Raw genomic sequence first — 21,384 nt, forward strand, 5'->3', positions numbered from 1 at the left:
CCTCCTCCCCTCCTTTCTGGCTCGATCATGAGGAGCTGTTGGGATTTAAAGTCATGTTTTGTGTCAGAGCCTTTGCCTGCAGAGAAACATTAAACCCAAAGGAATGCAAGCTGGAAATCCTGATTTGGCAGCCCCTCTTGTGAGTGGGTGTGCAGGTAGCTGTGTTCCTCTTGTTTTGCTTTGCGGTGCTGCCTGTCACCTGTTGACAATAATACTAGGTTATCTCTGGAAGCTTTTTTAGGTAGGCACCAGGAATACATTCACCCACGTAGCGCATGAATCACGCTGCTATTCTGAGCGTTTCATTCAAGGAAAACTGGAGATCACTCAAGCAGAAATACAACCCCAGTCTCAGATTCAGAATCAGAGTTTGTGCCGCAGCTTTTCCCCACACTTTGTCACATGCACGGTGACTCAGAGGAAGATTTCAATTAGCATACCTTTTGGATTCTGACACTCTCAGGTCAGGAGTGTGTCGGCACGTCTGTGGAGTGTGTGTTTGCGTTCACAGCATTCTTCTCACCTTGCTGCCAGTAATTGGGCAGGTGTGGTGATGGATGTGGCACAGCAGGCGGATGTCAAACGGGGGCAAATGATCAAGGGCTTGTCAAACATGTGGGTACAATACAGGAAGTGAGAGCTTTTGTTTGGTGTGTCTTCATCTGATGTGCTTTTGGCGTAATTTAATGTTTATTTAAGGTGGCGGTATTCTTATCCGCAGTGTTGGCTTGGGAAAAAAGTGCCAAAAAGTGGTTGGATGAAGTATTTGGAGACATTAACTTCGACCTAGATATTGGCTGATATGTTAGTCGTGGAAGAACTGTTCCAATGCAGTTTTTTTCCTTCCTGATACCGATTTAGATACCTGAACTTGCATACCGGCCAATACCTAGCACTGATCTGATACCAGTGTGCTTAAAATCATACATGCAGCATATTGTTGCAATATATTATTATATTTGAACAGCTGTCTACTACTATTCAGACACTCTTTGCTGTATGGTCTGGCTCAGGTTAACCCCCTGTTGTACATACAGAGAGTGAACATTTATGATTCAGCTTGATAGACAGTCATGACTAAAAAAAGAGTGCAATTAACTACTAATGTGAGTTTGCTTGCTGTTTATGGATATTGGCTGCTTGAGTGGTAAAACATCTTTTAAGCTGACACTGCCGGGAAGTAGCAGGGTCCTGTTTCGGGGCTAATGAAGGATGTGGTATCGGATCGGTGCATGGACTTGTGTACTCGCTGATACTCTATCCAGCTCTTAGGCTCTATCAGTACAACCAGAGATGTTATAAGAGAGGAGACGAACCACTTAAAACATTTCTTAAAAGAACAGTTCTGTAATGTCAGCGATGGTGGTTGTGTGTGTGCAAAGTCACCAAACTTTTAAAGTTTTAAAAAAAAAAAATTATCAGATTTGATGGCTGATTCTAAAGCTTACATTTAGTTTTTATGCCCTGGTGACCAAAGTGAAGTTATGGCTCCCTCCACATTCATTTAGATAAGTGTCTGGTCTTGTTAGCCTGAAATAACTGCCTGGGGGCGTTGCCAAGATGGCTGCCGAGCGGCAAAACTTGCCTAAAAGGACTAGGGTTTGGTACGCCCCCACGAATTCTGCACGACAACAGAAAAATAGCAATATAATAGACATGTTCCTGAGATAAATCACTAACAATCTGTTCTGTCGAAGTGTCTCATGTGAAATGTCACTCAAATGTCAGCAGTGGAAATGATAGTTGCATACATACCCTAAGTATGTATGCAACTTCTTCACTCCCAAACATTCAGCGTCTACATAGTGCATTCACAGAGGAGAGCTGGGGCCAAAACGTGGATATGTAGTTACCATGTTGAGTCAGTTATGTCACATTTTGTAATTAAATTAAACTACTACTCAATGACATATTCTCAGGAAAGTTCTGGTCACATTTCAGCATCCACAACATGTCAAACAGATCATCTTTTTCAAGACATTACATCAGTTTTTATCTGTAGTTTTCCTCCTATCCACTGTAACCACTTGCTCCAGTGGTGCTGAAGAGGGTTTTACCTCATAAAAAGAGACGTTGGTGCATATTATGTATTTAATGCTGTTATCGGCCAACATTCTGCCTATTATGCAGATCTTCTGAAGCACATTCATTAACTGCCTGAACTCATCTGCACATGCTCATGGCGTTTGTAACCACTTACACCGCTCTTCCCTTAAGGATGTTAAGTATGAATGAATCCTCGGCTGATGGGTGTTCTCATAAATTCATGACTGCTGACAGGCCTGTTCACACGTTGTGCTTCTTCCTTTACAGCTAGTCAGATGGTGGAGCAGCTGCAGGAATAGAAACTTTAAGCTGACATGCAGCATGTGCCCTCAGCTGAAAGCTGAATTCGAGTCCTGTAGTCCACAAGTATTCTTGTTGCCTCTCTGTTCTCCCCTCTCAGTGTGACTTTGACAAATACTGGTCATATCCAGGTTTGCAAAAAACACCTTGACCGTCTACTTTTCTGCTGTCAAGTGGATGCAGGAAGACAAATGACCAGGAGGACAAAGAAAGGCCTCCTAACACAGAAACAGAGCTTTGGTTTAAACGAGTTGAAGTGAGATATTTCCGCGTATTTTCAAGCCCGGTGTGGGACAATCTGCAAAGTCAGTTCACCTTACTCACCCATAGTCCAAATAGTCATTTCAGCGAAGTCGTTCTCAATCTCCTTCCCTCTGGCTGTGACGAAACGCTGAGCCAATGGAGAGTGTCTAAAACAAGCAGTTCATTTAGCGCTTGGCTGCACCTGCCCTTTTAGCGCTCCAGCAGGGCCCTGTCCTCAGCTCGCCCGTCCTCTCTCTGCTGACTCTCCGAGGTGATAGACACCAGCAGAGCCAGGAGCTCTGCAGCACCGTGTGGGATGTGGTGTTTGGATTTGATGTATTTGGGATGATTTAGTATCAGTGTGCACATATTCTCATTGAAGACGCGGTTGATTGATGCACATAGGGGAAAAGACAGGCTCCTGTTCATCCACCTGAGAGATGCATCGATATGACCTATTTTCCCTCTGAAGCCATCCTCCCTCTCTGAGCTCTGAGAGTGCCAGTGCAAACGTGTTGCTCTTGTCAGCTGACTGTTTTACACTGTTGCACTTCATTGTAGTGCCAGTCAAAATGTGACAGCAGTCACCAAAGTTATGTTTTCATATTGTGTAACAGTTGTGTGGGTGTGTTTCAACACAGAAGACTAATTCACATACCGATTCTTTAAAGGTCACCAGCGATACAATATTGAGCTGCGAAGCAGCATTTCACTTCCAGTTATCTGGCTGATTGGTACCTACAGCAGCTGTGTGTAGATTTACAAAGAAAATCAAAACCATTAAAATCCCCAGAATTCCCCGGATGCAGCTCAGAAAGTAAGATAATCTGAAACACACTAGATCCTCGTGGGGAAAATCAGTTGCTGCTGCTGTAATTACAGTGAGTCTACATGGAGTAGAAAGTGAAAACGTAACACAGAATATTTTGAATGTGGTTATATAATCTTGACAGAACTAGGTTGGAAACAATCTGCGATTACAGCTAAATGTTACACTAAACTGTATCTCTGAAAACATTTGAGGTGAGAAATGGGAAATGTAGTAACAGTATTCTTGCTTGATCTGACTTTCCTAAGCCTGGTGCGCTTTTGGACGGACTTGCCTGGAGGTTACTGGATATACCTGCATCCATTTTAATGGCCAGCAGAGGGCAACTCCACTGGTTTCAATGAAAGTCCCCATTTGTGGAAGCTTATGAGAAACTATGCCCACTTCTTACTTGATTTATTACCTTGATTAACAGTTTCCTAGTGAATTTATGGTCTCAATGGCTAGTTTGACGTTTCCTTCAATTCAGCATGATGTTCATTTTGTAAATGATGATCCCATTTAGAGTAAGCCGGATGATAAAGCAGGGTATGCTTTAGGGTGTGGCTACCTCATGATTGACAAGTCTCTACAATGGCGTGTCCTCAGGTCAGGGGCGAGGCCAGGGGGGGAAAGGTTAGGACGATTCCAAGGGCCCGGCACTGACAGGGGGCCCTTTGAGGGGCTAATAATATTATTATCTATCTTGAATATTTTAATCTGTCATGGGGCCCAAGATTTCTGGCGGCGCCCCTGCCTCAGGTTCTCAGTCAGATCCAATCAGTGTCGTCTCTACCTCCACCATCTCTCCTTCAAATATGATTACGTCTGCTTCCAAAAAAACCAAGATGGCGACACTCACGATGCCGAGCTCGAGGCTTCAAAACAGGCGTCCAAAAACCAATGGGTGATGTCACAGTTGGTTTACACTTGATTTGAGATTATTGACATTCTTGTCCGGTGATAGGGTTGGTTAAACTGTATGTGTGGAGACATGCAGACATACAGGTGAACTGATCCGATCAGAGATTGAATTGTAACAATCTGTCTGCTTTGTTTGGTCAAACACGAGAGTGCAGGTTCTGTAGCGGGCCTGTTTGGACATCATGCTCTCTGCAATCTAATTGCTGCTGGTAATACACACAGCCTGAAAGGTCTACAGCATGCTTTTACATCAGTTTACCAAGACGGTATTCAGTTTAGCCGACAACCTGTCTTCACTGAGACGACTGAGCAAAATTGGTGAAGCATTGAACCGTGGAGACGGCCTCCAATCAGTGTCACTGAGGGAGTGTTTCTCTTTTGGAACAGCCCACGTTCTTTTCCACTGTGTACTGACTGATAGCTCATCTGTGCTATTGTTGAGGGTGTGTTAGTGTTGCTGCGGGGTGGTGACACTGATCCACAGAAGAGGCATCACATGCACATATTTGTGTGTGTGTGCGTGCATTCTGCGGAAATTGTCACAAGCGAAAATGGATTGGCTGTGTGTGTGTACATGTTGCTGCCCTCAAGTATGTGCGTCACCAAAGCTTCAGAGGCAGACACTCTTACAGACATAAATGATGCTCCATCGGCGTCCTTGACACCACTCACTATAAAAAGAAGGCCTGAATAATTGCCTTCCCTTGTGGCTATACAATAATGGCCATACAGTAATGGTGCATTAATCTCCTCTATACATTAGGAGACTAACAGGGAGTGAAGACAAGTGTAGGAGCAGCCAGTTGCAGTTGGTGTTGTGATATGTAACACTGCAGCTAGGTTGATCTTCCAGCTGCTTATTTTAGACGTACAAAGGGCTGAGAAGTTGTTCATGTGTGTTTCTCTCAAGACATGTAGGTCTACAGTGCGGCACGCTCATGATTTCTCTGGATTTTTGCAGAGGGTTCACTCTAAAACCATATTGCTTTGGGTTCCAGTAGTAAATAGAGTCTCAGACATGCCGTCATTGCCTCCTTAAATGTCAACAGTAATGGTATACAACCCAGACAGTGTTGGACTGGATATTCAGACTAGGTAGGCAATTTCTTGGATTAAAGGGCTTGATAAAAACTGACGTCATTCAGTCAAGTACTGTATTTGAGACTAATATTATAGCAAATCCCCAAAAGACTAGTTCATGCTATGGCTATGGCTTGCCACTTCTCGTGGCTTAGAACAGTCCGGCACATTTTATCGGCAACTGCAGGGGAGGGTGAAACGAGGGGTGTTCAGTTGGTTGCAGTCTGCCACCTCACCGCTAAATGCCACTAATTCCTTCACACTGGACCTTTTTAAAGGTGCATTATGTAAGAATTTTGGTTGAAAATATTCAAAACTTCACTTAAATTATTGACAGAATGTAAAGAAATAACAGTTTTGACTTTATGGCATCATGTATTTTTACTAGCCCTGGCCCGTCTCAGTCCAAAGCTCCTGTACTAGCAGTGTGAACACCGGTGCCTCGAGCTCTTGGTCCAGACTGCTAGCTGCATGGCTAACTGAGCTCACTAGCTAATGGCAGCAGTTAGCTGTCACTGTGTTGATATGCTGCTCCCTATTTGATCAGTATGATTTCAGCTGGTGCTCGACGGTTTTCAATATGCTGTTCCATCCCGTTAGTTTTTCAGTCAGGCAGGTGACACATAAACCAGGACCTGTTCAGTTATTATTCTCAAAGACTGTGAGGTTTATAGAGGAATATTTTATACACTGTGATATTTTTTATTGCCAACAACCTTCAAACTATTTCACATGCAGCATTAGAATGGCGGTGGAAGAAGGCTTTATGGTGCAGGGGACATTGCACATCTTACTGTAAAATAAACGGTACTTTGAGCGCTAGGGATGTATCAACATGGGGTTTGGTATTGTAGTTTATTGCCTGTGACATTTCGGATCAGGCACATGTACATCCACATGTGGCTGAGTGTGTGTTTTATCATTTTGTCTCTAAAATGCGATTCTGTGAAAGCGAATAGCCTTTGCAGGGGAGTGCAAGGTCTCGCATCGCAGCGCCTGAATGAGGAGTGTTTGTGAATGGCATTGTGACCGTCTGTGTTTACACTGTGTGATAACAGATGTCTGAGACTGAGAGATTTTCAGCTTTTTTCCACTGTAGCTGAGAATGTGACAAAAGCTCTTTTTTCACACTTGTGTGTGTGTGTGACTGCGTATGTGTGCTTGCATTTGCCCTTGTGGATTTATATTCCTACTTATACAAATGACTCATAAAAGCATTTGATGGAGATATCTGTAAGGTTGAAATAAAATGATAACTTGAGAGACAATATTCCTCTTGTTTCCCTGAAGCTTTTCATCAGAACAACCACTCTTCAATTTCAGACAAATGAACTGAAGTTGTCGCTTTATTGCCTAGATGCTCCGGGACAAGCAGCTGTGATTTGATAATATTAAAATGTGTCTTTGGAAGAAATGTAGCAGAATCTCACAGTAACAAATATAGTGTGCAATATTGCTTTAAAAGATAAACCGTGACTTCTTGTTGTACATAAGCTGGATCACTGTAACACTTGTGCATGCAGGGTTACAGGAATACGAGGGATTGGACCGCCAGAGCTGGTGGAGTTCAATAATTTATTTACCCGAAGAGCAGGGCAGAATATGAAATATCACTACCTCACTTTTGTTTTCTGTTTTGAAAAGTTCAACATCATGCTGTCTTGACGCTGGAGGAATGAGCGATATGCTGAGCGAGAGGAGCGACGCTCTTTCGATGAAGCTGTTGGCCCAATAATAGAACGGACATAATTGTCTCGCCTTCTGAGTCATCATTGCTCTTTCCACTGGCAGTGCTCTCTCCCATCTTGTTTAGACACGTCAGTGAATTGTCCTACTCCTTCTGTCCATCTTCCCATCCGTCTCTTCATCTCTCGCTCTCTCTCCTGTCATCACTCTGTTTTTATTTTTATGAGCATGCCCTGGATCTTGCCTCTCCATCATCCTTCCTTCCCTTCCCTGCTTATGTCCATCGCACCCCTCAAATAACAGATGTCAGACTTGTTTTTAAATGAGTTCAAATATGGATCCTTAATGGATTGCAGCCAAGTGTAGTATGTGTACAGTGTGTTTGCATTAGCACACACACCCTCTGTAACTCGTACCAGACAAGCAAAAAACCTTTTAATGACATCTGTCTGCACAGAAACACAGAAACATTTGTTCTCCTGCTACCATCCTGTAGGTGTTTGTTGACAGGAGACAGCCGTTTGCTCTTCACAGCCACCTGAATTGTTTGAATGTTATATGCAAAAAAATATATCTCGAGTGTCTGTGATCTGGAGAGTAAAGCTGCTGTCCACTCAGTCTGTAGTGATATTGTTCATTGAAAGTCCTCTGTTTCGATTCATGAAAGCATGAATGCGTAAAGATGCAGTGTGTAAGAACTGGCCACCTGTTGAATTAAGACTCAAAACAAATAGGGCGCAAACCGCTGCTAACTGTACCTGCCTTTAGCTAGTTAGCTAAGCTAGCCTTGCAGGTAGCGGGTTCAGACTTAAGAGTTCGGAGCACTTGGGGGAGTGTTGGTGTTGTTTACATAGCTAGCACAGGTGCTTTGGACTGGGATGGGCTGTGGCTAGCTGGCTAGCATGCTGACTTCAATAGACATCTCTACAACACAATACATTGCTGTCGTGATGTTAAAACTGTTATTTTTATCACATTCTGTTGATTACTTTAGTTTTTTTAGTTAATTTTTGAATTGTTTTCAACAGAATTTCTTACATGTTGTTCCCCTAAAGGGGCACTTGGTAGTTTTGGAGAAGAAATTCAAACTCAGACTTTTAATATTTAAAAAATAGATGAAGTAAAAATACAAACTCAGAGATTTTATCTTTTCCATAACTGAATAAACAAGCTGTTCTCAGAGTCAAAATAAGGTCCCCAGAACACTGTTTGAAGCTAGAAAGGTGGCAGGGTCCGCCACAGATAAAAACAACGTTCTATAATAGAACAGTATGAAACTGTGTTGTCCTTTAAGGTCAGTTTGTTTATTCAGTTTATTCAGTCATGAAAACAAAGAGAGTTTGTTTAAAGATGAATTAATAGCTACAAAAGAGCTCCTTTACTTTTTGTTTTTTAATAGTCAGGTATTAGTTATACACAGTCAAATACCTTATGCACTGTGTTTACATCTCCTGTGCAGGGGCAGACATTTCTTTTCTTCCTAAACGGACACAAATATTGACCTCGGAATACAAAGTTGTCCTCCATTAACATGTCTCTTACTGTTATTTGCATGATCCTTGCAGACACACAAATGACACTTGTGCATCTGAAAAACCGGCACGAAGGCCTCAGTAAATTTGGCCCTGAGCGTATTTCAGATCATGTTTTAAAGATGATGGTTACTGTTTTAAAGCATAGAAATAGCAAAATATTATGCAAATATTTCCTGGATTTTTTTTTTAACATTACATGTTTTATAGCTTCCTCCAGGGACAAGTTAAGTATCAAATTAGTGATGACCTGAAACAGTAAAAAGAAAAATGTTTTCCAGCCGCTACACTCAAAACAAACCCTTATCCAATTTTCAGCTGCTTAGAGATCAGAGTCCAAGCTGCAGGCAGGCAACTGGCGCCACAATATATTTTGCTGGCAAGTCATAAAAAGCAAACACTGCAGTGTAATTTGCATGGGGAGATTGTGGCTCTTCAGTGGATCTTGCTGTTGTGAGAATGTGTCTTCTGTTTTTCTGTTGATTGCCCCATAAGCTGTGCCAGAGACCTATTGATGCTGCAATTCCTAAACTAATACAGGTTGATGAAAGCGCTACATTACTGAACGCCAGGTGCACGAGAGTCCTCTCAGACATATTAATGTTCAGCTTCATCTCCACCTCTCTGTCTTCCCCAAGGGTTGTCCCAGCCTCGGCCCCCAGAGCAGCAGTGCCTCTCCTCGTCCTCCCATCTCGGACCAGCAGCGTAGCGTGGCGAGGCCAGGAAAGATGGGCCGAAAGCTGGACCTGTCGGGCCTGACGGACGATGAGGCGGAGCACGTCTTGAAAGTGGTCCAGCGGGACATGAAGCTGCGAAAGAAAGAGGAGGAGAGGTTGAGGTGAGACGGGATTCTCCTGCCAATGCCTTTTGTAGTAGTTCTACACATTTGAGGTGACACATACTGTGCGATTTGGAGAGAAGACTCTTGCCTGTGAGCAGAAAAAACAAACAAACAATCCTCAAGATGAAATCAGGAAAATCACGAAACTTTTATTTATAGTATAGGATTTGGTTGCCATCTATCTTTTTTTATTTATCATAGATTGTTCTTGAAACATACTGTAGAAGCATGCGTTGTTTTCAGCTGCAGCTCTTTCTTTGTAGGGTTTACTTCAGTTTGGTTTTTATCACGGCACAGTCGGGGGCTGTGAGGAGGAGGATGCTTGTCTTGTGTTTTCTGCTTGCGGGGCTGGCAGGTCTGTGGGGGTCAGTCGGTCCGGGCCTCCAGGCTCTGCTCCGTTGTCACAGCCTCTTACTTAACGTGTGACAAGTGCTGGCCCGTTCCTCCTCCTCACCTCCTGTCCTTCACTTCCTCCCTCACCTCCCTGTGACAGCCCATAGTCAGGAGGGGATTCAGTTGGGTTGTGACAGGCCTCCGTGGGGGTTTGGCCGTCAAATCAGTGTGTCTGCTTTGTGTTGTTTCAGCAGGACTGCAGGGTGGAAGTCTTAAAGCTCCACTGTATCTCATGTCGCAGCAAAATCCAAGATATGTTTCAAGTGTGGTTGTACCCTGTAATTTTGTAAACACAAATATGCTCCTTGACTACCTACCAGCCCCCGACGTCTACTGGCCGTTCTGTTGTGGAGATTTGGTGTCTTTCTTCAGATTCGAACGGTGATCCCTGTGGTTTTGTGTTCCTGAGCGGATGCCATGAGTGATTAGGCTGCTTTACTCCGTGCACTAAACATCTTAGCCGTTCTCTGACGAGCATAGCAAAGTTTCCTCACAGACCAGAAAGCAGGCGTTGGTCTGCGCTGCTTGAAACTCATTTAATTTTCCCAGTTTCAAAGCGAGGATGTATCCCCAAATTACTGGGCTGTAAAATGTTCTCCCATCAAGCTGTCATGAATGATCAAAAAGAAATGTATGCCTCTCGGGCTGTTTATTACTGCTGTTTACTGCACAAAGATGAGCAGATTAATGTTGTTGTAGTAGCAGGCAGATATTTATTAGGCGGCACTTGTTCATAAAAGCATCAGGCTTTGTGTTATTGGTTTATATTGACTTGTTAGATGTTTTTTTAAAAGCAAAGTCACCAAAGCAGATATTAAACGCAAACTGACTCAAATTAGCTTCTGCAACTAAAGCTGCTCTGTTAACACAATCACACATCTGCCATCCAGATTAACTGTTGCCTCCTGAGAACACAGTTGATGCTTCGACGCCCTCAGCATCTGAATTTGTCTCACTTTTCTGTTTTCATTTTCTAACTTTCCCACAGTGATGAGCAAATATTCAGATCCTTTAACTAAGATCTTTTTAAAACTATGGTTCATTTAGAGTAAAGTTGAGATTTGTAAATGAATCCTTCCAAGTTTCAGAGCAGTGTGCACTTGTTCCCTCCATGATGTTATAATCTCATCTAACTTCACTACAGTTGTAATGAGGAGGAGATGTCCTCAGTCAGTCTCAGGCTCCAGTGACCTTCCTTGTTGAATTGTTGACCTCTCAGTTGTGTTTTCTATCAATCAGTTCTTTCTGTCGCCGTTGTTAAAAGGAAGCGTGTGTCGGCCTTCTGTTTTGTACAATGCAGCTGGTGAAGAGAGATCAAAATAGCATATAATGCCTCTCAGTGCTTCAGGATACAGAATGAGACAGAAACCCCACTTTCCTTTCATGTGAAGTGTAAAATGTTTCACAGTTTACAGTATATGAATATGAAATCTTGCTTACAGCAGATGGTGGTTGAGTGTTTCAGTGGACAGCGCTCCCCCAGTGGGGTTTTCTCTTCCATGCATGGCTGACATTTGTTTTTCTTCCTTGAGTGAAGTCAGCCCCGCAGAGTTGTAAATTACCCTGTTGAAGGATTCATGGCATAGTTTATAAGCCTCGCCTGGCACTTTAAATGCACCATTTTAATTTTCCCCCCATGCTGAATAATAAGAAATGTTGAAACACTTAAGTGATATTACCTTCTGTCTCATAAATACTGAACTGTGATAAATATGTAAATAAAATGCACACAGCTATAAGCATAGTTAGGGTTTTACTTTTACATGTTTTAATGTGGGAAACTGCAGCTGGTTCATGACATCTCTGCACTTTCATGGCTTTATGGATGTTGTGAGGGACTGTTTATTATTACTGTGTTTTATATTGTTATGATTTCAAACTGTCTATATCTGATGTATCAGAAAATCATCAGTGGCCATTAGTGATGAGGTTTCTAATGCTGCTGAAGTGCTTATTATTTTTTTCTAAATGCCATTCCTGGGTTTCTGGGTTGCGTGAGGAGAAACTTAAACTTTGCACATGTCAAATTTTACAAATACAATAAATAGTAGCTAATAGGCTACTTCTATGTTGTCCATAGAGAGAGTCCCCAGACTCCCTTGAAAAACTGCTCAATTTTAAGGCTTGTTGCGTGAGGAGAAACTTTATAAACTTCTTAAAAATGCTGTCTACAACACATTCTCATGCTATTTTCAATCTAAATGCTAATGTCTCTTTGTCTGACATTTTAATACTTTTAAAGGAAACATATTATGCTCATTTTCAGGTTCATACTTTTATTTTAGGTTACTACTAGAATAGGTTTACATGCTTTAATGCTCAAACTACAGTCAGTTTTCTCATACTGTCCAGCATTGTATTCCACCTCTGTCTAAAATGCTCTGTTGTAGCTTCGTCTCTTTAAGGCCCCCCCCTCCTGAATACACAGTCTCCTCTGATTGGTCAACTCACACATGCCTGAGCAGTGTATATATTTTTTTGCTGACGACACACAGTTGCACTTCAAAATCAAAAGTAGTTTGAATAACGTAAATTATTGCAAGGCTTCTATTGTCTTTTCAACTAAATGAAGATAAAACTATATTATAACTTTATTATTGGCGCGACAATAATGCCGTTCAAAATACATTGGAGCATTGATATTACAAGGGCGTGTATTCTTAGATATATGTGATATGATATATGATTGACAGTTGGTTGTGGTAACGCAACAATGAAGGAAGCAGACCGCTAACAAGCAAACATGTACGTACTGTATGTAAGCAATGTAGATTTGTTGGTTTAAATTCAGTTTGAAAGCCATATTGTTTATTTTATGAGGAAGGAAAGGCATTTCTTATTCTTGTTGTGCCTCAAACATACACACGATGCATGTTGATGAGAAAAAAAAACTTTTCACAATTTCCCAGGCTACCTTTAACTGACAGAGGGGTTCAGAATAAGATAAAAAATATGGTGATTATCCGTCAGACGAATGATACGGTGAGACCCCAGAGTGCATTTCTGATATTATTCACACCATGAGGCGTCTCATTTCTTTCTCTGTCCCAAGCGGCAAGCCTGTACCTGCACTGTCCTTCCACCTGTATCTTGAATAACAAACATTTTTACCTGTAGTTCATTAGCTGTTACAGACAAGTGTTGGCTCTCTCACGTCTCTTTTGTTGTACCCTTTTTTTATGTGAAGTTTTCTGCTAATGGCTTTAACCGTGACGCTGCTTTAACTCTGGAGTGGATAGCACTATGAAAATAAATCTTCAGTAACTTCCGCCTGCACCCCGGTCGCTCTGCTGCTAAACAGCGACAGCGTGATTCTGCCAATTAGAGAGGGTGAACGGCTCGACCTCTGGCCTCCACCGTCTCGGCGGCCATCCAGCTGGAGAGGCTCATTACGGAGCAGCAGGAAACTCAGGGGAGCACACAGAACGTGGGTTCACTTAACAAACCGCGCGAGCACTCCCGAGGGAGTCGGACTGGGAAATGATTATAGATAGAAATAGCTATCCACACCGCTGCGTCCGTGTGAGTGGTGAGAAGATGGCAGGAGCTCCAGCTATCTGTGACTCTTACGGGTAATTTGCTCTCATTGTTAGGAAGGATCCACTTTACACATGCGTCTGGCAAGTCCTTATATGGATAGGCCGATCACTGTACCTGAAATGCTCCCTTCAAAACTCATTTCAGTGGCAGCCGCGACAAGTCTATCCTTCCTATTGAAGGCATCTGCATTATTTCTCTGAGGGTGTTGACTCGGGCAAATAAGAAATGATATTGGAAGCTGAACAATGCTCCGTGGTTAAGTCTCAATTAATTGTGAGGTTGTGGACCGCTACACTCCGCTCATTCCCTCTCCATCGTGATCTTTCTTTCTTCCTTTGTGCCGAGTAATTCTTGGCTCAAGAATGCAGCCCCTTTATCAGAGGGTGATATTGTGCATCAGCGCTTTTAATTAGTCAGTAAAATAGTGACCGTTTTTCTAATGAAGCAGTGAGTCAGAGCAGTGACCACGGACATCTTCTTATAAACGGTCCACTTTTCATTTCATTCTGAGATCGGCTCGTCTCCTGCGTCCGTGGGCTTTCGCCTCTTTCTGTGTTTGTTTTTTCTTTATGTGGGCTGGTGTTTTTTATTTTAGCGACAGGCAGGAAGGTACAGGGAGCAGGACTCAAACTGGGAGGTTTTTGAAAGGAGGTGTCACTCGGTCAGAGATGGGACTGACCTCTATTTCCTCCCGTATTTATCCTCCTGGCTCTTTGTCTAGAGATGACACAAACACACACACTGTGCTGTCTGAACAGAAAAAGGCTGACTTCAAAGGATGTATGATTTTAAAGCCAGTCAGGTTCTGTCGGCCCCCAAATAGCTGTGTATTCATGACGATCGATAAATTGGTGTAATTGGATTTCGGAGCACGAGCAGTCAGACAATATTGCCCTTCGTTGCAGGACAGTCCCTTTGGGGCGCAGTGCTGTCTCCTCTATTTAAGCAGCGCTAAATGGGGACAGATCAACCTTCTGACATCGACTTTCATGCCTGAGGTCACGTCCTCCTACAGCAACGGCTCAGATTTCAATTTGTAGGATCTTACAGTGTTATTGACAGGAAATCCTTGAAAACACTTGACTTTTAATATGGTGTTTTCAAGGTTTGGAAAGTGCTTGAATTTTGGATTAAGTGCTTGAAACCATTGAAGGTTGAGGCCTAACTGCATTACTTTCATAATAACTGTTTCTTAGTTGCTAAGCCAGGTTAGATAGGATGCCAAGTCTACTTACAGACAGGTGACACACTTTGAAACATGAAATGTTTTTGTTTTATCCTTTAGATTGCCATCACAAAATGTAGTTTGGTTGTTGAGTGCAACATAACATCTGATTCAATGTGCTGAAGTGCAATGATCATTTCAAGCATAAACATGTATATAAATATCTTCTTTAAAAACTAATGTAAGTTGCTGGAAAAGCTTAAAAAGCGTTCCCCTTCCACTGCATTCACGTCACAACACCTCTGTTGTTCGAATCATCTGCCCTCTCAAGTGGTTGCCAGTTTGTGCACTACTGTAGTTATGTTGCTAATGCTAGCTCACAAACATTTACATTGCTTACACTACCAAACGTTAATGTTGCTAATGATGGTAGCTAAAATTAAGGTTGCTAACACTAGCTAACGTTAATGTTGCTAATGATGGTAGCTAAAATTAAGGTTGCTAACACTAGCTAACGGTCATGTTGCTAACGCTAGCTTGCTAACATTAGGGCAGTTTTTTATCCACAAACTGGCAACTACCAAGACTGTTGATCGCTGATTAAACGCAGATACCACCCTTTACCATCGGCGTTATACTATTGGCTGACAAAGCTCGTTAGAAGCTGGAACAAACAGTCAGAATTCTTATACTGAAATAAACCAAACAATCATTTTGGTCCCCAAAACATTGTTTGAAGCTAGAAAGGTGGCAGGGTCCGCCACATACAGTATAAACACAGTAAAACGGTATGAAACTGTGTTGTCCTTTAAGGTCAGTTTGTTTACACAGTTAACTCAGTCATGAAAACAAGGAGAGTTTGTTATTTAGTTTGTTTAGGCATAAAAAAATCAGTCATGAAGATCTGTCTCTTCTGATTACAAAACTACATAATGCCCCTTTAAATAGTCTATAAATTAGCTTGTCTTTGATTGGTTGTTTCTTTAAGGCAGCAGGTTTCCCAGACTCGTGAACTCCTGACCTAAACTAGGCTCTGTTAAGCGAAAATCCTGAAATCGTGTCCAGTGTAGCTTTGTTAGTGGTTGAATGAGCTCCATTGTGTGACACAGACGCATTATTCCTTTCCTCTGATTGTCTAAGGTGTTTATTCTGTGTCATAATCCAGCGTTGGGTCCTATGTTAACATGTGATGTTCTCTCACATGAAATGAGCCCAAAGCTGCCTGGCTATAATGTGTAGTTGCACATACACGCAGACGGCTTTGAACAATAAAACGGCTTTATGTGGCTAATCGCCTCACCTCACTCCATCTTTAGCATGAATGTATTTTTATGTAGCAGCCTGAAAAGTGGGTCTGGAGAGAGTTAATTTCAGTCTGCCTGTTGTTGTGGCAGTTGTGTTCTCTTGGCTGCGGTTCCCTTTTTGGTGGGGATTAGCTGTGTTGCGTTATTGGTGTGGGTTATTTGTCTGAGTCATGTTGATGTGGATTGTTTTTGATGTGGAGGTGCTGTGTGTGTGTACGTACAGATCTCATCAGCACTGTGTCTATGTGTTTGTGCACAGTGAGCAGGAAGGACAAATCCTTCTGACCTTTTTTTCCTGAGGCCACTGTGGCAGGTGTGTTACCAGTTTAATTGTGTGAGTCATCACATTTTGTGGTGTGCCAGGGTAACATTATGATTAATACAATATGCTCACAGTGATAGGCTTCAGTTGTTTGCATCTGCTAGGCTTAATTTAACGTATTTTTATCAATCTTTTTGTTTTGTTGTTTTGGAAAAACTGATATTTCTTAGACATTATATGATTAGATTAGTTTAGATTAGACTTTATCGCCTCCCTTAGGAGAAGTTTGTCATAGGAATGGGAGAGAACACAGTCAACGTAGCATCACACATGTCAACCTGGTATCACGCCAGACCATAATAGACCTGCCGGTTGACCGCGTCACTGGTTGCCCTCACCTATCATGGTTTGGATTTTTGGTTTAGTCATTTCCTGTTTTATTTTGTAGACTGTATCCTCTTGTGTCACGTTTTACTTTCCACTTCCTGTCTTTGTCTTTTTTCCCGTTTTTTGTTTTTCTGGTTTGCACTTCATTTAGTTTCTTATTTCTCTTTAGTCTTTTGGATTTGCCTCAGCCTGCCTTTTGTTTTTTCATCCATCTGTCTTTGTGACTTCCTTTTTTGATACCCACAACACTGCCTTCTCATTAAAAAAACAAAACAGTCTCATTCTGTGGTCAAGTTAGCAATAATGAACATGCAACGTCTGCTTACACTTAAGTAAAGGAACCAAAACTACTTGGTTTGGTTTAGGAAAATAACTGCTTTCTCAAAACTCATTGTTGACTACTCGCTTCTCACACTTCCTGAACCCTCTTTGTCTGGGTGAAAATCTTATGAATTAAACATTTAACCATCTTACTGGGATACTGGCATTATGTGTAGTACTTGTGGAAGTATTTGTAGATTTGCTTTGTTTTTTGTTCATTTGTCTGTTAAAGAATATTTTATAACATTTTTAAACGTGACCAGCTGAATTTCTGGCACAGCTGTACGACCGATGAACATGTTTTGTTACACTTGCACCCTGAAGTCCTGGTTTGTTTTGTTGGACAGGAAGGTCAGCAGCTGCGTAGGGAAATGTTTGTTTCAAGTTGTTATCATGTTTTTAATGAAATACCGAATTAACAGTGACATTTCCAAATGACAAATCCCTACCTCTTCTGTCCTTGCTGTTTTGCTAACAGGGTTTGAAAGCACATGGAGCGAGTTCCCTCTCTGACTTCTGATCAGCTCGGTTTAATTTGCTTTCTTGCGTTCGGGGCTGTTGAGGTGTACAGCTGCCACAGACTCTGTGATTTCTAATTAGTCTTTAATATGGCCCTTAGTAGCTGAAATTTAATATAATTAAACTTAATTAGCAGACAGAAATACAGCCCCCCTGACCACGGCAATTATACATGGGCATGCTCACGCATACTGTCCCTCTCTCTGACACACACACACACACACACACACACACACACACACACACACACACACCACCTACCTAGGTCCATTCATCAGAGGTGTAGTAGTCTTTTTTGTAATGGAGTTCATACACAAAGCGTCAACCATCTTATCTCTAAAACATTAGACAAGTCAAATACATTTTATGTATGATATACATATATATGTCTATAATATGTACTTATTATTCTTATACTATAAAAGTGCCTCAGGCCTGAGGCTGATATGCCTGTTTAAATATTCCTGTCAGTGGTGCAGCATTGTTTGTGGACACTGCTGCAAATTGAATTTCCACTTTATAGCGAGCATAATCAAATACATATTACATTTGTTTTTAATATATTCACGAGTCAAATCACATCACGACTAATTCGGGTCGCACTCGTGTGTGTTTGTTGTCTGTTTACAGCCTTGAGCCAGAGTCTCTCCACGTTCATGTGGACGATGTGTCAAGCAAGACCGTCGTACGTTAAAAGACGAGTTCATTGTGTCAAATTCCTGAGATGAAAAGTGTCCATCTCTGAGGACATAAGCCTGCCTTTGCGCTATCAGACTCTCCTGAGCAAAGTGTCCCCTTAACAGACGGTGGTTTACGGCGTCTGATGGAGGAAGACTCTGATTTCCCCGGAGTGTGACAAATCAGCAGCTGCGCAGCGCCGTCGTCCTCTGGAGCTGCTGAGCCCACCGGATCAGCTGATGAGATAGTGAAAAATAATCCACCGCGGCTACTTGTGGCACAGTCGCTCTCATAGTTCATACTCTGGTGTTCCAGCTGACGGAGTAGATGGGTTCCTCCTCAATAACCTTGCCTCCATGAATGTGTATATCGGTGCATTTACGCGTCTGTATGTGGCGTTTTGGCCTTTGCTCACTGAGGGTCAAATGGAGGTGAACGGATCGCTGCTCAGCCTCGTCTTCATCCAGATAAACAAGTTTCCACCTACATAGTCTGAGTCTTTCTGCAGTTATCTGCAGAACGACTAAGACAGGCTCAGAGTAATCGCCTGAGCTGTTACTTTAGTATTTGTCCAGGTCTGCAGTGATTACTTCTGCTGCCGGCCAAATGTCAAGTGCTGTTTTGAGTCAGAGGAAAATAGTTGGTTGCAACGGGGAAGATAGTGTTATCTCACTCCCCGTCTCCTGAATCTTTCCCTTTGTGATTTTCTCGTCTACTCTGTACCATCCTTCTAAATACCGTCTGTCTGTCTCTCTCCTCCTACCTCTGTAGATCCTCATTAGCAGGAGCCATGTTGTGTCTATCCAGAAGGAGTGATGCTTGGCCAGACAGCAGGGAGACTCTCCTCCGTCTGAATAATCGTCATGCTTTTCTCTTCTTATTATACCCAAGCCAAGAGACACCAGACTCATTTAGCCCTAAACAGGCTGGTCATTCATCCCGTGGGGCCTTATCTCCCATGCGATACTGAAGTGATTGAACTTCCGCCAGCAGTGTTAATTATGAGGGCTTTGGGCCGTTTGCAGGGGCGTTGGGCAGCAAAGGCGAGGTTCAAGTGCTCGGACACAGTCGGTTACCCCCGGTGCCGGAGAGGAAGTGTCTTTGTGGGAGTTCAGAATGGGAGAAAGTCAAGGATCCTCTGTGGGATTACAGTGTCTGAGAGGTGAGGAGGGAGGCAGACAGTACACTCTGTACAGGCTGCAATCTGGCTCGTTACAGAAAATGACTTCCTTTTGTATAACCACTGCGCTGTGGTGTTCTTAAATCCTCTCAGTATTCAGGTAATGTTCTGTCTCTGTTCCAGGAGCCTTGTTCTTCCTCTGTGGTGTCGTGTTTTCTGCCACTGTCAGTCTGACCCTGAATGGTAATGCAGAGGAGTGGATTCTATAGTGAGGAAGGAGAAGATGAATGACTTTACATAAAGCTGCAACCGGATCACCAGAAAAGATGGTGGAAATGTAGGTTTCTGCAAACCATAGCTAAGTTGATGTGTGTCTTTACACACTATTCCTATGGTCTGGTTAGGTTTAGGCACAAAAACCACTTGGTAAGAGTTAGGAAAAGATAGTGTTTTGGCTTACTTGGTTTAATTGTCACAAACGTGGCTATAAAACATCCTGAAGTCTTGTGAAAAGCATCCAGTGGTGGTCTACAATGTGATTTTTGTAGTTTTCTTGGTCATATATCATTGTAAATGGATTAATCTTTACGTTTTGGACTGTTTGTCGGACAAAATAAGCAATTTGAAGTCAACCTGGGCTTATATATTTTAAACATATCTTTAAAGATATTTCACCCACTGCGTGATTAGCTTTGCTGCTACTTTGCGAATGCTTAAAGGGATCCAACGATTTGACCTTTTCAGCCAAATTAGCGTCACTTTTGAAATATTTGCTTGTAAGGTTGCTGCAGATTTTAAAAGATTAAAAGGCATTGTGTGTGCTGCACACACAGGGCTTGCTAGCATGCCTCCGTTCGAGGGCCAATTAGCTTGAAAATGCTTAAGCAACACATCGGCTGAACAGGTAATCTGTTTACATCACATTGTGAGTGACGGAGGAGCGCGGAGACTCTGCAGAAAAAAAACGTTAGTCATACATCATCCTCATTCTGCGTACATGCTGGGACACACACACACACACACACACACACACACACACACACACACACACACACACACACACACACACAAAATTAAATTAGTGCTGAGCGTTCCCTACAGTCCTGCGCTCCATCCACCCAATTAGAAGGGGATCTCCCTCCGCTCCAGCATCTTTGACCCCAAACCTCAAGGGCTCTAATTTATGAGATGGACCTGATCAGATATGTGTATAAAACAGAGAGACTCACTGGATTGACTGCGGAGCTGGTGGTTAGATAAGCTGGTTAGCAGGGGTTGCTAACAGATGGGAGTTGAGGGTGGGGCTGAAGAGTCACGTTAAAGACCTCTCTGGTTTATTTTGGACGTCCATCGATTCTCATTTTCTCCTCCACTGGATCTGTGCGTGTGTGTGCGTGTGTGTGCGTGTGTGTGTGTGTGTGTGTGTGTGTGTGTTTTGGGGTGGATCTTACCGTCTCTCCTTGAGGAAATGGGCAGAACCTGATCAATATCTCCCTCAGGACTGTTGCCATGTGCCATCAGTCAAAACAACACACACTCTGACACTGTGTTCAATATTCTCTGTGTCTCTTTTGTATGTTTGACACTCGCTGCACCTATGACCTTTTTTTTTCCCCCACCTGTTTACTCTCTTAATCCTCCTATAAAACAGAAAAGTGTATCATCTGTTTGTTTCAGTCAATATTGTCATGGCAGCACAGCAGTGTCTGACCTGTAGCTACACCCCTCTGGATACGCTCGTAGAGCTTTGGTGTGTATGAGCGCTCTCTTACATTAAAACCCTCTACTAAAGAGAGACATAAAACAGGGGGCCAAGGCCACTTTAATTTCTGCTCTTTTCTCACACTCATAAGGATTATGGACTATACTTAAATCACCTCTTAAAATGCTTTTATGACTAAGTCCTGCTTTTATGTACAGTTACAGGTTTTGATTCAGCCCCCTTTTAATACTAGTGTTGTGTCTTTTTATGGCTTTTCTCTACTGAAAAATTTAATTTTCTGCATCTCGTTACTCCACTTTTGCTTGTGTTTATATTTAGATCCTTGCATGTTTTACTATGGTTCCCTGGTCCAGTAAAAAACTGCTCTTACATAAGTACATTAGAATTTGTTCTGAAAGAACCGTTCCCAAAAAAGAAATCTGTTTTTTAACCTTGGTGTTTTTATATTATACAAGACATCTCATGAGCAAAATAACTAGTCAGTGCCATGGCTGAGCATTTCTGCTTCAGAA

The 21,384-nt window shown here is 42.4% G+C and overlaps 1 protein-coding gene across 5 annotated transcripts in view; it reads left to right on the plus strand.

The window, feature by feature from the left end:
* myripb (myosin VIIA and Rab interacting protein b) overlaps positions 1-21,384 on the plus strand; it is a 153,925-nt gene that overhangs the window by 25,599 nt on the left and 106,942 nt on the right. For all 5 annotated transcript variants that reach the window (XM_084341228.1, XM_084341227.1, XM_084341226.1 and 2 more), the window contains exon 2: positions 9,258-9,457. In XM_084341228.1, coding sequence (XP_084197354.1) covers positions 9,348-9,457 — 110 coding nt within the window. In that variant the 5' untranslated portion in view covers positions 9,258-9,347. The remainder of the gene's footprint in view (positions 1-9,257; positions 9,458-21,384) is intronic.

The sequence above is a fragment of the Pagrus pagrus genome (genome assembly GCF_965226575.1).
Source record: "Pagrus pagrus genome assembly, chromosome: 20".
Classification (NCBI taxonomy): domain Eukaryota; kingdom Metazoa; phylum Chordata; class Actinopteri; order Spariformes; family Sparidae; genus Pagrus; species Pagrus pagrus.